This window comes from Melozone crissalis, unplaced genomic scaffold (genome assembly GCF_028551555.1).
Source record: "Melozone crissalis strain CALT ecotype California unplaced genomic scaffold, PUWL_Pcris_2 ptg000088l_1, whole genome shotgun sequence".
Lineage (NCBI taxonomy): Eukaryota > Metazoa > Chordata > Aves > Passeriformes > Passerellidae > Melozone > Melozone crissalis.
Window position 1 is genome coordinate 2,736,207 of NW_026535865.1, and position 16,680 is coordinate 2,752,886.

Below are 16,680 nucleotides of genomic sequence, written 5' to 3' on the forward strand. Positions count from 1 at the left end.
AATGTTTACATTTTCTTCTTGAGGCCTCTCAGCTTCTCAGGAGAAAAACTCTTAAGGAAAGGATTTTTTTATAGACGATGTCTGTGACATTCCCCTGCAGGAGCAATGCCGGGGCTGGGGACGAGCCCGTGCTGACCCCTCGGTGCTGGCCTGGCACTGCCACCCCCGCCGGCCTCAGGAGAGCACGGAGCAGCCAAGGATGCCTGCGGAGGGACTCGGGACTCCTCTCTGGACATAAGGGGTGGCCGAGGGAGAGACATGTGGGGACAGCGCCCTCCCAGCCAGCACAGATCTCCCTGCTCCGACACGAGCGGCGCTGACCATGGCCACAGCTTGGAGGCTCCTCACCTGGACCCTCACCCTCGGCCTGGCCGGGGGCACCTTCCCCGGCTTCCCCTTCCAGTCACAAGGTAAGGACGGAGTGGGACGGGATGGGACGGGATGGGACGCGATGGGACGGGACGGGAAGGGACGGGATGGGATGGGATGGGATGGGATGGCCATAAGAGCCTGAATGAGAGATGCAGAACTCCAGGCGGCTCTTCAACATGTAGTTTATTGTATCCAAGATGTTACAGCAGTCCAGGATTGTGGGTGACAGAGCTTGTGCCAGCAGCTGTCATCCCAAGCTGCAGGCAGGCCTGGAGACCCACATCCCTCATTATGGCTCTTACTAATGGTGCCCCACGTTGGGCACCACTGTAAGAGCTGAAATGAGGGATGTGGGACTCCAGGCAGCTCTCCAACATGCAGTTTATTCCATCCAAGAGTTACAGAAGTCCAGGGTTGTGAGTGACAGAGCCTGTGCCTACAGCTGTCTGCTCCAGCTGCAGGCAGGCCTGGAGACCCTTAGTTCAGGTTACATTGCATTATATACTTTTCTTTACTGAGCATTTTAGTACAGTAGAACCAATCTATACCTTAACTTTTATCTATAGCTTATCATAATTACTATAATGACCATATTTATGTTACTATTCTCCAATCACTAAAAGTTAGTACATTACAGTTTAAGTTAGAAGCTGTTTTTTAGTTTTCTTGCAATAGAAAATTCTGAGACTTTTTTCCGACTTGCAACTTTGCTGACTTGTTTGCCTGTGATATCTTTCTGCTTGGTAAAAACATCTTCTTAAAGTAGGTTTATCCTTTGCTCTAAGTGATAAAAACCCCTTCCAACTAACACACCCTTTGCCTCCTTGGTAATCCAGTAAGACTGGCTCAGCAATTCTTTTCTTCTATACCAAAACTTGCTTCCATCTCTATTCTTCTTCAGATTCTACATTCAAAAATCTTTCTGCCAAGCACACATAACTGTGAGACTTTCTTGTCAAACTTTCATCCTTCCCAACAGTAGTGGTTTTGGTTGTGTCCCGAGTGACATCCCTGAGGAGATGCAGTGTCCAGCCCCACAGCACCACCAGCTTCCCACACACCACCCCACCCTCAGCTCTGGACACGTTTTTCCTCCTGGAAATGCTTTTCAGGTCAGGACAGAGCCTCCAGCCCCCAGTCCCAGGTGCTTTGTAGCCACAGTGAGCACAAACCACCCTCTGATTCACTCTTTTCCAAGCCCACGTGGACTGCAAAGAGGCAAAAAGGAAAACAAAACACTTCTGACAGCAAATTTTTCCAAGCCTGAAGTCATTTCTGAGTGCAAAAAGTCACCCTTGTTTGCCCAGCCCCATCACAGGGAGGTGCTGGGATGGAGGAAAAGCTGGAGCATGGGAAGTTAAAGCCCTAATAATTAATTCTGGCCAGAGGTGCCAGGAGTGTTTATGATTGGGAAGAATGGGAGCTCAGCCCTAATCCCAGAAGGTGGAAGGGCTGTCCCATTCCTGGTGGCCAAGGAAACCACTCTGTCAGGCTCCCACATTGGAAAACAGCGGAAAAGGAAACTTTCCAGTGCTGCCCTGTGGTGAGAGTGCAGTTTGGACCTGGCTAAGTTTCTGATGGCTGGGAAGGCTCTGAAGGTGGGGGCTGGCAAAATTCAAAATTCAGCCACCCTGGAGCAGCCAGGCCCCTCCTGCTGGCTTAGGAAACAACAACAAGTAGGATGCAGAAAGCACAGGAAGATTTTTCCAGAAGGAACAGAGGGAAAATCTCCTCCCACGAGGGCTCAGGAGGCTCAAACGCTCCAGGCATGAGGAGTTCAGGAGGACACTCAGTGAGGAGAAGATGTCATGGTCCAGCACATGAATATTTCACATTTCAGCCCAAGCCTCCGGGGCTGAGGGCTGTCAGACAAAGCCAGATTTTCAGTTCCTTTGCTTCTTTTCTGCCTCTGTCAGGGTCAGGATTGAAAGCACTCAAGACAGTATTTCTTGTTCTGACTCAGATGTTTTTAGTTCTTATCTATGTCACAGTCTCACAAACTCTGAGTTTTACAGGACTTCACTCTAACAAACTAAAAATGGATCTCCATCTCTCTCTCTACAAGGCCTTTTAAGGATAAACTGTCCAATTAAGAAATGACACCTAAATTATTTTTAATTTTAACCCAATAACCAACCACCCGTGGCCCACAATGTGGACTTTTTTATCCAATTACACAATTATCCATTACCTGCAGAGGAAAAAGCTGCATTCCAAAAACTGCTATCCCAAGGCTCTGCAGGCTGCAGTATTTGGGGAATTTCCCAGGGTCCTGCAGGCTGGGCAGAGCCTTGGGATCCCAATTTTTGGAATGCTGTGGCAGGACCATGACCCTCCACCTGCACTGCACTCGGACTGGCATTGCTGGGTGTCCAACTCCGTTTGCCGGCTGTGTCTTGGTTTGGAAAGCCAGGAGTCTGCTAGGGAAGGCAGGAGCCTCCCCTGAAATGGAGAATGTAAACCCTCTCCCTCCAAATTGCTATATATTTTAAATTAAGGGGCTCTCTCAGGCAAAGATATGGGAACAGGAAATAACAGTTCTTTAATAGGGAAGAAAATAAAAAGATAAAATAATACAGCAAACTAAAACAACACAGACAGAGTCAGAACCCAACCTGACACCCTGTGGGTCAGGGTGTTGGCAGCAGTCCCATTGGAATTGTGGCTGCAGCCCTCCTGCAGTGTCAGGAATGGTTCTGCTGAAGCAAGGGGGTCCTGTAGAGAAGGATGTATTCTTCCTCTGAAGATCCAGTGGAAGAAAGAGGCAGCTGCTGTTCCTCTGGGAAATCCAGTGCAGAAGCCATGCTGGTGTTCCAGAATCTCCGGATTATATCCAGGCAGGAATGCTTGGCTCCTCCCTCTGGGCTCACATCTCCCAATGGGACACTGTAGTTCTTATCAGTCATGCAGTGACATTCAATGGCCTCTTATCAGCAGATGTCTCCCCAGAGGGAGGAGTGGAATAGATAAGAGAAACTGCCCACTTGACAAAAGACAGCTGCCATACCGATGGCAAATAGAACACAATTTCTTTTGCAATCCAGGACACCCAGGATCCTGCAGGCTGGGCAGAGCCTTGAGATCCCAATTTTTGGAATGCCATGGCAGGACCATGACCCTCCCCCTGCCCTGCACTCGGGCTGGCATTGCTGTGTGTCCAACTCCCTTTGCAGGCTGCATTTCCAATACGTGTCCTTCCCTCCCCAGAGGAATTCCTCTCCAGCTTGGATCACTATGAGATCGCCTTCCCCATCCAAGTGGACCAGAACGGCGATTTCCTCACCTTCGACATGCGCCGCCAGCTGAAGCCGCGGCCGCGGCGCTCGCTGCCCTACGAGCCCTCGGAGCAGCAGGTCTTCTACAAAGTCTCTGCCCACCACACCCAGTTCCTGCTCAACCTCACCCTGCACTCCAACCTGCTGGCCGAGCACTTCACTGTGGAGTACTGGAAGCGGGATGGCATGGACTGGCAGCACGACTTCCACGAGGACTGCCACTACGCCGGGCACCTGCAGGACCAGTACCTCAGCTCCAAGGTGGCCATCAGCAACTGCAACGGGCTGGTGAGTCTGCCTTGCCTTGGCTCGGCTTGATGGGGGCAATGCCAGCTGCTTTGGTCATCCAGCAGGTGGATCTATTATATTGTATTAATTATATATTATACATTATACATTATATATAATATATTATATATTATATACAAATTTTATATTATATAATTATTATATATAATACATTCTATTATGCTATATTTATTTATTTATAATATAATATATTATACTTGATTTTATATGTATATATTTTATATTATTTTTATATATTATATATAATATTTTATGTTTAAAATATTATATATAATATTTTATATGAAGAAAGTATACAAAACATATGTATAAATTTTATATACAGTATAATATTAATATGTTGATATAAATATATTATTTTATATAATTTTATATTAATACCATATATTATATAAAAATATGTATAATATCTATAAAATACATATAAAATTTTTATAATATAGATATTATATTTTTATATACATACTTATTTTTTATTTATTATATTTTATATTTAATATTCCACACTGTCATTATGATCAGCAGAGGTGCAGATATCCCTCAGACATCCATAGGTGTTCCTGATCTCTGCTGATGTCTGTGTCACTTCCAGTCCAGTTTCTGGGTATTTTCCCATTTATTTTGGTTGGAATGGGATAATCCTGGCTCTATGGGGATACCCGGACTTGAATCTCAACAGGTTTTTCCAACAGCAAAGAATGTTTTGCTGTGCTGGTGAGGAAGAAGTGAGGGAGGACAGGGATTTCACAGAGCCACAAGTGCATCCAGATCCTTACAGCAGTAGATGCATTCCTGGGCATCCCATGTGCTTCTGTCCATGTTTCAGGAGCTAAAAAATGCTGCTTCTGAGGGAAAAAAAAATTAAATAATCGGTTTTTCAATATGAAAAATGAAACATCAAGAAGGGAGCAAGGTGGCATTTCCTCAAAACCAGCAAGGCTGCAGGAAGAAGGGTGGGAATGGTTGATTTTCCAAGTCCTGATAGCTCAAATTGAACATCCCAGTCCTAAATATCAGCAAGGAATCTTAGTGGTGGACATCAGTGCAAGAACAGCTGAGCTCTGGAGTAGATTGCTTGGAGAGAGCGAGATCTTGGAAGATCTTTAGGAACAGGCCAGACAAAAGCCTCTCAAAAACCCTTCAGGTATGATTCATTAGCTCTCCCAGCCCTGGGAATAGACTGAGGGCTTCCATCCCTATTTTTCTGTGATTTTCTGATATTTCTGGCTTGCGCAGCACATTCCCTGAGCTGCCAGATGGAGGGATGGAGCAAACATACCCCGTGTGTGGATCGCAAGGCTGATGGCTCCCTTGGAGAGGTAGAAAAACCTCTTTGGGCCAGGTTCATATTTCTGCTCCAGCCCCACCTCCTGGAAGCATTCAAAGAGCTTTCAAAGGGGAATGAATTCCCATTTGATTTATTGCTGGGTGACCCTGCCAGAACAGTGCTGTGGCTTATTAACAGAAAATGAGAATCTGACTCATTTTATATCACAGAGTCTGAAGTTTCCAGCTCACAGCCAACAACCCCGAGCTGCACAAACCCCTGAGCTGCACAAACCCCTGAGCTGCACAAACTTCCAGAGCCCTTTGTTTGGACATGGGAGCTCTGCTCCAGTCCCAGGGAATTTCGTGGTGCTCACAAAGGCTGAACTGGCCCTGCAGCCCTTGGAACTGGGAGAATTCCATCCCCAGGCCCTGTTTAGCTCTGGAGAGGCACCAAGGGCTGTCTGGAGGAGAATGCAGCCAGGCACAGAGAGGGACAGAGGGTCATCCAACGAGTTCTCCTCTGCCTGAACTCTGTCCTTCTGCCCTCCAGAGTGATGGACACAGCGAGAATGGGGGAGGAAGGCTTTGGGGTCACTGAGGACAGTGGGGTTGGGGATTGGAGCAAGAGGAGTCTGGAATGTTTTTAGCTGGATTTGGGCAAGAGGAGTCTGGAATGTTTTTAGCTAGAGGTAGAGGTTTTTAGGAAGAGAGGAATGTTTTCAGCTAGGTCTGGAATGTTTTTAGCTAGAGAGGGGGCTGGATTTGCCATGAGAGATGTTTTGCAGCGCTCTGGGTGACCAGGAGCTGCTGATCCACTCGTGCCATCCCTCATGCCCAGCAGGTTCTGCTCCAGGAGGGCATCACCCATCCTGGAAGGGACAGGAGAGGGCCCCAGGTGCAGGTTCCTGCTGAGGGGGCACTGCACTGCCCCACCTTTGCTGCATGGGCACCTGGGCGCTGTGGTGGTGACTGGGCACAAACTGGCACCTGAGCTGGGCATGAAATGGGACCTGAGCTAAGCCATCCTCCTGCTCTCCAACTCCCATATCCCTCAGGAACTCCCATGCCTGCAAGGTTTGGTTTTGAACCACTTTGTGTCAGAGGAACAGCCAAAAAGCCAAATCTTCATCAGACAGTCCCAGACTGGTTTGGGTTGGGATGGACCTTAAAATTCATCTCATTCCACCCCCTTCCACGGCAGGAACACCTCCTACTGTCCCAGGGTGCTCCAAGATCTGTCCAACCCAGGGATCCAGGGGCAGCTTTTCTGGGGAGCCCCCTCATCCCAGCATGAACAGGAGTGCCTGGAGGGACCCAAGCACAACATTCCTTGATGTGGACACCACATTCCAAACTTCTGGTGTTGCTCAGACCTTTCAGGTCAAGGGAATGTTGCTGTGAGGGTGGAGAGGAGGGACCCTGCAAGTATCTGGTGGGTTTGGTGATGATCCCACAGGGATCTGCTCCTCCTGGCTGTCACTGCCTCACAGGACAGGTGAGGAGGTGAGGAGGAGGATGGACCCAGATGTGGAGGATGGACCCAGATGGGAAGGATAGATCCAGATGGGGACATGACAAAGATGGGGAGGATGAACCCAGATGGGGGGGATGGACCCAGGTGAGGAAGATGGATCCAGGTGAGGAGGATGGACCCAGATGGAGAGGAACAGACCCAGATGAGGAGAGTTGGACCCAGATAAGGAGGAATGGACCCAGATGAGGAGGAATGGACCCAGATGAGGAGGAATGGACCCAGATGAGGAGAGTTGGACCCAGATAAGGAGGAATGGACCCAGATGAGGAGGAATGGACCCAGATGACCCCTCAGTCACACAGCTCTGGCCCCAGGCCATGGCTATGCCTCTGTCAAGTGTGGTATGAGCTGACAGTGCAAACCCTCCCCGCACTGCAGCTGACCTGTGTGAATCACACACAGGATATCCAGTGCAGCTCCCCCACAAACCACAGAGCTCCCTCAGGACCTCTCACCACCCCCTTCACCAGCCCTGCGTCACGGCCATGTCCAGCCCTCACAGCTCAGTCCTTGGAGTCAGCACTGGGACAATTCCCAGGCTCCTGTGACATCTAAGCCTTGCTGCTGGAAGGTGAGACGGAGTAGAAATTCTCCAAAGTAGAAATCCATTTTGATTTAGGTGAAATGTACATCTTTGAGTCTGTTGCTAGAAAACATAGCTATGTAGCCTGACTGCAGAACCTAGGCTCAGAGAAGTTGCTTCAGTGAAGGACAGAGATAAGGGGGAAAGAGACAAAGGGTGATAAAGAGAGACAGGGAGACTAGAGGTAGAGGTTTTTAGGAAGAGAGGAATGGTTTTAGCTAGGTCTGGAATGTTTTTAGCTAGAGGGTTTTAGGTTAACCTGCTGTGACAGCAGGTCAACCTAACCTAGGAATTCATACTGGTAAAGAAGAACTAGCAGCAAATGTCACTCGAAATTCATAAAAATGAATATGTATGAACCGATTGTGAAATTTTATGCATATGTATTTGAGAGGGAGATAAAAAGAGACCTGAAGTTCCCAGAAGTACGCATGTCTTTTAAGGAGAGCAATCTCCACGTGCATCCGGCACTGTAATAAACATACCGGCTTTACAACTTTCACAAAGTTGTGGAGTTTTTGGTTATCTCCACAAAACAAAGGTGCCAGGCAGGCGTGGAGCCTCTGCAGAGCTGGAGTGAGAGCATCCCTTTGGCAGCAGGATGGATTTGGGGCAGGACTCGCTCTGCCCCCGGGCTGGGGATGACCTCCTTCCCCCATCCCACACCACAAAGCTTTTCCAGCTGGCTCTGCCGGGCTCCCCTGGCCTCGGGAACCTCACAGTGCCTCGCTTGTGCTTGGAAAGGTGGAGCTGAGCCAAGAGCAGCAGAGCCCGGGGCAGGAGGAAATCCCCCAGCACTCGGGAATGCTCACACAGTGAGGCATTGAGCCTGGCCAGGGAGGGGACAGGGGCAGCCCTGGCAGGGAGTGACATGTGACAGTGTTCACAGGGATCTCAGGATGAGGGAAGAGACGAGGAACTGACTCCATGTTTCAGAAGGCTTGATTTATTATTTTATGATATATATTACATTAAAACTATACTAAAAGAATAGAGGAAAGGATTTCTTCAGAAGGCTAGCTAAGAATAGAATAAGAAAAAATAACAAAAGTTTGTGGCTCGGACTCTCTGTCTGAGCCAGCTAAGCTATGATTAGCAATTAATTAGAAACAACTAACGTAAGTCAAAGATCCACCTGTTGCATTCCACAGATTTATGAAAAATCCTTTTCTTAGGATTTTTCCTCCTGAGGAGCTGAGAGGCCTCAGGAACAAAATGTAAACATTGATTATCTGCTGCTGTGGAATGCAACAGGTGGATCTTTGATCGGCCCATGTTGGATGTTTGCAATTAATGGCTAATCACAGCCCAGATGTCTCGGACAGAGAGCTGAGCCACAAACCTTCATTATCATTCTTTGCTATTCTATTCTTAGCTAGCCTTCTGATGAAATCCTTTCTTCTATTATTTTAGTATAGTTTTAAAGTGATATATATCATAAAATAATAAATCAAGCCTTCTGAAACATGGAGTCAGATCCTTGTCTCTTCCCTCATCCAAGAACCCCTGTGAACACTGTCACACCAGAGAAGGGGTTTGGCTCTGCTGGTGGTCTCTGCTTAATCAGCCTTCAGATTTTAAATATTTGGGGTGTTTCCCAAAACCTCTGGGTATTTACCCCTCTCTGCAGCTCTGAGTTCCCAGCTGCTGGGGATGGTCCTGAGCTGTTTTTTGGTTTTTTTGGGGGAGGCTGAGCTCAGAGCTGAGTGCTGCTGTGTTTGAAGGGATTTTGGGGGTCCCACAGGGATCCCACTGAGACCGAGTGGGTGGAATAGGAAACAACTCATTCATAACTCAGCAAGGCAAGGCTGTGATTTCCAGAGGACTTTAGTGAACACAGATGTCCCAAGGCATCCACCACCATCTGGCTGGGTTTTCCTCTGCTCTGTGGCTTCCTGTAGTTCAGTGTTTGTGCAGGATTCCTCCTCAGCTTTTGTCAGTCCCCAGAAATTCAGAGTTAATCAGCAAAAACCCCACCGTGAGAAGCCACCAGGTTCTCTGCACGTCCGTTGTTGCCTCCCCTCTTGTCATAATTGAGATGGAGACAATGCAAAGCAACACACTCCATTTTCAGAAGGCTTCAGACTTGTTTTTATTATAGCATGAATGGTTTTTATACATTTTTATAAAGCTCATTTGGGGTTAATCAGCAAAAATCTCACCTTGAGAAGCCACCAGGTTCTCTGTGCATCTCTGTTATTACCTCCCCTCTTGTCATAATTGAGACAGAGACAATACAAAGCAACACATTCTATTTTCAGAAGGCTTCAAACCTGTTTTTATTATAGCATGCATGCTTTTTATACATTCTTACAAAGCTCATAAGTTTACACTTATTGGTGATGAGAGACAAAGTGTTTATTGAAATAGTTGCAAGTTTTTCTTATTTATCCTTCTTTCTTTCTTGGTTTTTATGTCAGCAACCTTGGTAGAAAATTCTTTCTGATCAAACTTCTCACTGGCTCCCAGAAGTGGCTCTAAAACCTCTTGCACCCCCTTTGTTCCCTCCTGCAGCACGGAGTGATCGTGGCAGATGAGGAGGAATATTTCATCGAGCCCCTGAGCCCTGGAGCCAACGTCAGCATGGGGGAAGAGGGCAAGGGCAGCCCCCACGTGGTGTACAAGCGCTCGTCCCTGCAGTACCCTCACATGGATGCAGCCTGTGGAGTGATGGGTAGGTGCCCCCACCACCTCCTCCTCAAATCCAGCCCAAAACCCCCTGGGGAAATCCTGGCAAAGAACCAAATTTATCTCCTAAATTTGAGATTTTCTTGGGTTTGTTTTTACCTCTTTCTGGTGGTCTGGGCTTTGGGAAGATCCTGTCCTCTCCTACACACAGCAGGGCTTGAAAATTTGTAAATAGAGCATGGAATGGGAGAGGACAAAAAACAAACCTCTTGTTTTTCTTCAGAAGAATCCTCCCAGATTTGGCCAGTTTGCAGAGGATTGGGAAATCACAGCTCACGTGGGCTCAGCACAGCCTTGGCTTTGGGGTTTGTGTCCATGTTGGGATAACTCTGCTGCTGATGTGGAAAAGGCCCTTGGAGGGGGGGATGTGGGGCCTGGCCCGTCACAGGGGGCTCTGGGGGATGTTTGGGGACAATGATGACAGCACATGTCTTGGTTTGGAAAGACAGGAGTCTGCTAAGGAAGGCAGAAGCCTCCCCTGAAATGGAGAATGTAAACCCTCCCCACCCCTCCAAATTGCTATAAATTTTAAATTAAGGGGCTCTCAGGCGAAAATATGGGAGCAGGAAATAACAGTTCTTTAACAGAGAAAGGGGGGAAAAAAGGATAAAATAAACAACGCAGTAACCAAAACAACACTGACAGAGTCAGAACACAACCTGACACCCTGTGGGTCAGGGTGTTGGCAGCAGTCCCGTTGGAATTGTGGCTGCAGCCCTCCTGCAGTGTCAGGGGTGGTTCTGCTGGAGCAAGGGGGTCCTGTAGAGAAGGATGTTTCTGTAGTGAAGGATGTATTCTTCCTCTGAAGATCCAGTGGAAGAAAGAGGCAGCTGCTGTTCCTCTGGGAAATCCAGCGCAGAAGCCGTGCTGGTGTTCCAGAATCTCCAGATTATATCCAGGCAGAAATGCTTGGCTCCTCCCTCTGGGCTCACATCTCCCAATGGGATGCTGTAGTTCTTATCAGTCATGCAGTGACATTCAATAGCTGTTATCAGCAGATGTCCCCTCCTGGGGGAGGTGTGATTGTGGTCAGTCAAGACAGAGATAAGGCAAACTGCCCACTTGACAAAGATAATCTGCCATACAGATGGCAATTGAAAATGTCTTGCATTGCAATCTTCAATAGCACATCAGCCCCATTGCTGCACCTACAGGGCTTTCACCTCCAAAAGGACCCACAAATACCAGTCCTGGCCTCTCCCCATGAGAGCTCCTGGTCCTTGCCCTTCCCACCAGCCTGGCTGGAATTCCTTGTGTGCAGGCAGAGTTTCACCATCTCCCAAAAATGCTGCAGGATGCTCCTCCCTCAGTTCAGAGAGGCTCTGTAGGGCTGAGGGGAGCAGCCATCCCTGCATTTTCATGGATCAGTTTGTGGGAGCAGAGCAGAGCTGGCCCTGATAGCTCCTGACTTCTCTCCAGGCTCAGAGCAAGGTTTTGGGGTCAAAAATCCTGCCAGGAACTGGGAGTGACTGGGGGGGACTGGGACGGTCTGACACCCTGTTTGGGTGTCACTTCAGGGTGTCCATCCCTCACTGCCCCAGCTGTGACACTTGGCCAGATGAGGAGGCACTGTCACCTTTTCTGAGTGTCCCCAGAGCCACCAGCACCAGGGTGTCCATCCCCAGCAATGACACTTGGCCAGATGAGGAGGCACTGTCACCTTTTCTGAGTGTCCCCAGAGCCACCAGCACCTCTGGAGCTACCCTGTGCTTCCCTGGCCCTGCCCATCCATCTCCCAAAGCCCTGCTGGATGCAGACTCCCCTCCTGCTGACTCCTTGCCACATTCCCCAGCTTCCAGAAATAATTCAGCCCTCTCCTAATTGCTTCTTGGAAAGCAGAGTTGTGCAGGGGAAGCCAAAGTTTAGAACAACCACAGCACAACAGCTCCAGCAAGGCCACCCTGTGGCTGGACATGCCCTGTCCTGCCCTGCCCTGCATTCCTGGGCTCTGAGTACCCCCAGGAGCTCCTCTGGATCCCTAAAGGAGCTGGAGCTGGGAGGGTTTGGGGCTGCTTGAGGTTTTGGGGCTGCCTGAGGTTTTGGGGCTCCCTGAGGTCTGCCCCATGACTGGATGTGATGAACCTCAGAGCAGGTTAGGAAACCTAACCTAACCTGGGAGGGACTGGGAGCGATTGGGAGGGACTGGGACAGAGCGACTTTGTACTGGGAGCGGGCAGCTTCTCCCAAGGGCATCCCAACCACCCCAAGGGTATCCCAACCATCCTGAGGGCATCACAACCATCCTGAGGGGATCACAGCCATCCTGAGGGGATCACAGCCATCCTGAGGGCATCCCAACCATCCCAAGGGCCTCACAACCGTCCCAAGAGCATCCCAACCATCCTGAGGGCATCCCAGCCATCCCAAGAGCATCCCAACCATTCCAAGGACATCACAGCCATCCCAAGGGCATCCCAACCATCCCAAGGGCCTCACAACCATCCCAAGGGCATCACCACCATCCTGAGGGCATCACAACCATCCTGAGGGCATCCCAGCCGTCCCAAGGGCATCACAACCATCCCAAGGGCATCACAGCCATCCTGAGGGCATCACAACCCTCCTGAGGGCATCTCAACCACCCTGAGGGCATCACAACCATCCCGTTCCCTCCCCAGATGAGAAGCCCTGGAAAGGGAGGCACTGGTGGCTCAGGACACTGAAACCCTCCCCGCTGAAGCCCTCGGGCAACCACAGCCAGCGGGGGCAGCTGCCCCTGAAGAGGTCGGTGAGCACCGAGCGCTACGTGGAGACCCTGGTGGTGGCTGACAAGATGATGGTGGGCTACCATGGCCGCAGGGACATCGAGCAGTACATCCTGGCCATCATGAATATTGTAAGTGTTACACCCACACCAGGAGCTTCACGGGCTGGGGGAGAATTCCTGTTCATCACCCTGTCAGGGAAATTAATCCACAAATGGAAAATTAATCCACAAACGTCAGAGGTCTATGTCCAAAAAGGGGAAAGAGGAGTCTTTTTTACTTTATTCAAATAAAGGAACAGGACATAGGGCCTCTCAAATTTTTGGAGGATGCATCTACCTTTTTGTCCCAATTTCCCTTCTCTCTTTCCCCATTTCTGAGGTACTTGAGAGGTTCAGACCCAATACACCTGATACCAAAGATTCCCCCGTAATGTATAACCCTCCCTCTTATTTTTTAATTCTTATGGAATTTAGGGGATTTTCCCCATTTCTGAGGTACTTGAGAAGTTCAGACTTCCTGATACACCTGATACCAAAGATTCCCCTCTAATGTATAACCCTCCTTTAAAATTTTTTTTTAGGGGTTTTCTCCATTGTTTCTTTCATCTTTCAATATCCAATTTAATTTATCAGCAAACCTATGGTTTGTTTGTGAAGGTAAATATCATTTGCCACTCATCAATCAGTGGAATCCTTCCTGTGGTTTCTTTTACCTCCTAGTGCTGGTTTTATCTACCAGCAGCTCCACAGTTTGTTTGTAAAGGCAAACCTATCATTCCTCTCAGTCCCAAAAGGAGAAAGCGAAAAGGAGATTCTCCTGCATAAAGCAGGATGGGGAAATGGGATCTGTTCCAGCCAGGCTGGCAGTGGCTTCTTCCCCCACCCCCGGCTCAGAACAAGGTGTGAAAAACGCCAATCACTTATATTTAAAATTTTAAAAGTTTAATAGTAATAAAATGGTTATAAAAATAGTGATACAATTAGAGTAATAATAATTTGGACAAATTTAATTAGGACAATATGAGACAATAAATACAAAGAGTTACAGACGTCTGGGCGCCTTTTTTTGGGCAGCACGAGGCCGAAAATGGACACAGTTAACAAAGGATTAACCCTTAAAAACAACAGCCTGTTGCATATTCATACACCTCATACATGATGCATAAATTCTATTAAAATACAGGATTCTGTCTGGTCAGTGTCAACTTCTTCCTCTGAATCCTAACAGCACCTTCGAGGCGGGAAGAAGTTAATTTCTTCTGATAAGAGGGCAATAAATTCTCTTTTTCTGAAAGATTCAGGTGTCCTGTGGCTGCTCTCTCACTGCAAGTCCTTTCTTTAAAACAAGTATCCTACATCGCATAGTTTCTATTTTAAGATTTTTTTGTAACCTAAAACTATATTTAACACTGTACTTAAGAGAATTAATACAGCATCACTTTCTAACACAACACATATAATATTCATTTGAATATTTGCGAAAAGCCAATCATAAAATACACGCATTTTTCACAAAGGTTTTGGGGTCAAAAATCCTGCCAGGCTGGCAGCGGTTTCTCTCCAATCTCATAGCAAGGTTTTGGGGTCCCAAAATCCTGCCAGGCTGGCAGTGGCTTTTTTCCTAGGCTCAGAGCAGGTTTTGGGGGTCCAAAATCCTGCTAGGCTGCTGCTGCTGAGCAGAGGGACCCCGGTGGGACCCCGGAGCCTGCAGAGGTAAACTCTGTCCTGTCTGACCCGGGGCTGGGAGAACAAAAGCCTTTCTTTGAACAGCATCTCTCAGCTGAAATTAGCATTGCAAACGCGGCCAGGCAAGCTGAGAACCACATGGGAAAGCAGAAGGACGGGCAGCTCTCACGCTTGGGGGCTGAGCAGAGAGAGGGGCTCAGAAATGCCCCCAGAGCTCTGGTTCTGGTGTGGGGCTCTGCAGGCGGCAGGGTACCAGGCTGGATGCATTAACAGCCCTGCTGGATCCTCCTGTGAGGTGAGATGGGTTTGGAAGTTATCCATCAACCCTCTGAAAGCCCTTCTGTGACGGCTCTTTGTCCCGTCCTCCGCAGGATCGCTTTGCACGCTTTGCATTTCTAAAGCCCCGACGCCAGATTTCCAAACAATCCCGGTTTCATCTGCTCCGAAACAATCCTGGGGGATGCTGTGGCCTTGCCGATCCCCACCGAGGGATGCTGTGCCCTCCCCTCAGCAAAGCTCCAACATCTGTGGGGATTTTGGGGGATTTTGGAAATGCCATCCAGTGGGGATTTTTGGAGATTTTGGAAATGCCAGCAGTGGGGGCTGCCCTGAAATAATAAACAGGGCAGTGTGACGGTGTTCACAAGGGTTTTCAGGTGAGGGAACAGACGAGAATGTTGACTCTATGTTCAGAAGGCTTGATTTATTTTTTTATGATATATATTACATTAAAACTATACTAAAGAATGGAAGCAAAGGTTTCATCTCATAAGGCTAGCTAAGCTAAGAATAGAAAAGAATGATAACAAAGGCAGCTGCCTCAGACTCTCTGTCCGAGCCAGCTGACTGTGATTGGCCATTGATTACAAACATCTAACATGAGACCAGTCACAGATGCACCTGTTACATTCCACAGCAGCAGACAATCATTGTTTACATTTTGTTCCTGAAGCCTCTCAGCATCTCAGGAGGAAAAAATCTTAAGGAAAGGTTCTTTAATGAAAAGATGTCTGCGACAGGGCAGGAGACTTTTTCTCCTTTTTAATGCCTTTATTAAAAGTGATCAGCTCAAGGTTGAGAAGCTCGAGGGATGGATCCTCAGTTTCTGTCATTGCTCCCAGGTTTACTCGGAGGAGAAGGAAAGTCCAGCTTTGGCCACTTTAGGGCAGAGCTGGGGGTCCTGCCCTCCAAGAGCAATGGGTCTGCACGCCGTGTTTTTCAACTTTTGAGTTTTCCAGTCTCCTGGTCTTGGTTTCAGATGAGGTCTTAGCTCAGGGTGAGAGGCTACAAAGGTTTTCAGCATCTCTGCAGGCTCGGTACTTTGTTTTTCACGTCCAGACATCACTCTGATCTCTTAATTCTGTATTGGTTCGTTGTTTTTGGGGTCTTTTCGGTAAGTTTGGTGGGGTATATTCCCATGGCATGCTGGTCTCGAGGTTATTTTGCATCCTCTCTGATGCCCCCACCATGTTCCCTCCTCTCACCGTCCAGGGAGAAGGACAACTTAGCCCCAGGCAGGGCCTTACTGATACAAAAGGATCAATTAACAAGAACAACCAGTGATTACAATAACAAACAGGTAGAACTTCACCTTGGCAGCAACTGGTTTAACTGGTTCTGCAACCCTTTTTTCCCTTAAAAAATGGGCAAATTTTTTATTTATAATAGGGATTTTGGAAATGCCAGCGGTGGAGGCTGTCCCACCTGGACTGAGGGATTTTGGCTTCACTGCTCTGGGACAGCGAGCCCTGATTGTGGTTTTGGGGATTCTGATACTCACGTGATGGTGTGGGGTCCCATTCCCGTTCTTGCTTCCCAAAAATGTTTGGTTCAGACCCCTCATTGCAGTGCCCAGTCCTTCCCAGCTCGCCTGGCCACAGGGCTCATTTTTAAGACTCCTCTTTTCTTGTTTCTTGGAGGTCAGGTTGCCAAACTTTTCCAGGACTCGAGTCTGGGCAATATTGTCAATATCCTGGTCACCAGGCTGATCCTGCTCACCGAAGATCAGGTAAGCTGGGCTTTGCTGAGCCTGTCCTGTGTCTGCACTTCCCTTCAGGAGCTCCGTGTCCCCCCTGGATGTCACTCCCAGGAATTCCCCCCAGTGACATCCTCCCAATGCCCCCTGAGGACTGGACTGAGCAGACCTCTGGGAGTCTGAATTTTTCCATGATAAGGTGACTTTAGAGAGGTTTAAGCAGCTTTAGTTCTCCTAAAGTGACGTTGGAACCCTGGCTGCTGAGAATTTCAGACTTTCTGT

At 48.3% G+C, this 16,680-nt stretch overlaps 1 protein-coding gene across 1 annotated transcript in view; it reads left to right on the forward strand.

Annotated features, from left to right (window-relative positions):
- Positions 1 to 294: 294 nt before the first annotated feature.
- The window catches only part of ADAMTS10 (ADAM metallopeptidase with thrombospondin type 1 motif 10), a 54,540-nt gene continuing 38,154 nt past the window's right edge, over positions 295 to 16,680 (forward strand). Inside the window, exons 1-5 of the mRNA XM_054290961.1 lie at positions 295 to 410; positions 3,580 to 3,935; positions 9,857 to 10,016; positions 12,649 to 12,866; positions 16,348 to 16,431. Coding sequence (XP_054146936.1) covers positions 323 to 410; positions 3,580 to 3,935; positions 9,857 to 10,016; positions 12,649 to 12,866; positions 16,348 to 16,431 — 906 coding nt within the window. The 5' untranslated portion in view covers positions 295 to 322. The remainder of the gene's footprint in view (positions 411 to 3,579; positions 3,936 to 9,856; positions 10,017 to 12,648; positions 12,867 to 16,347; positions 16,432 to 16,680) is intronic.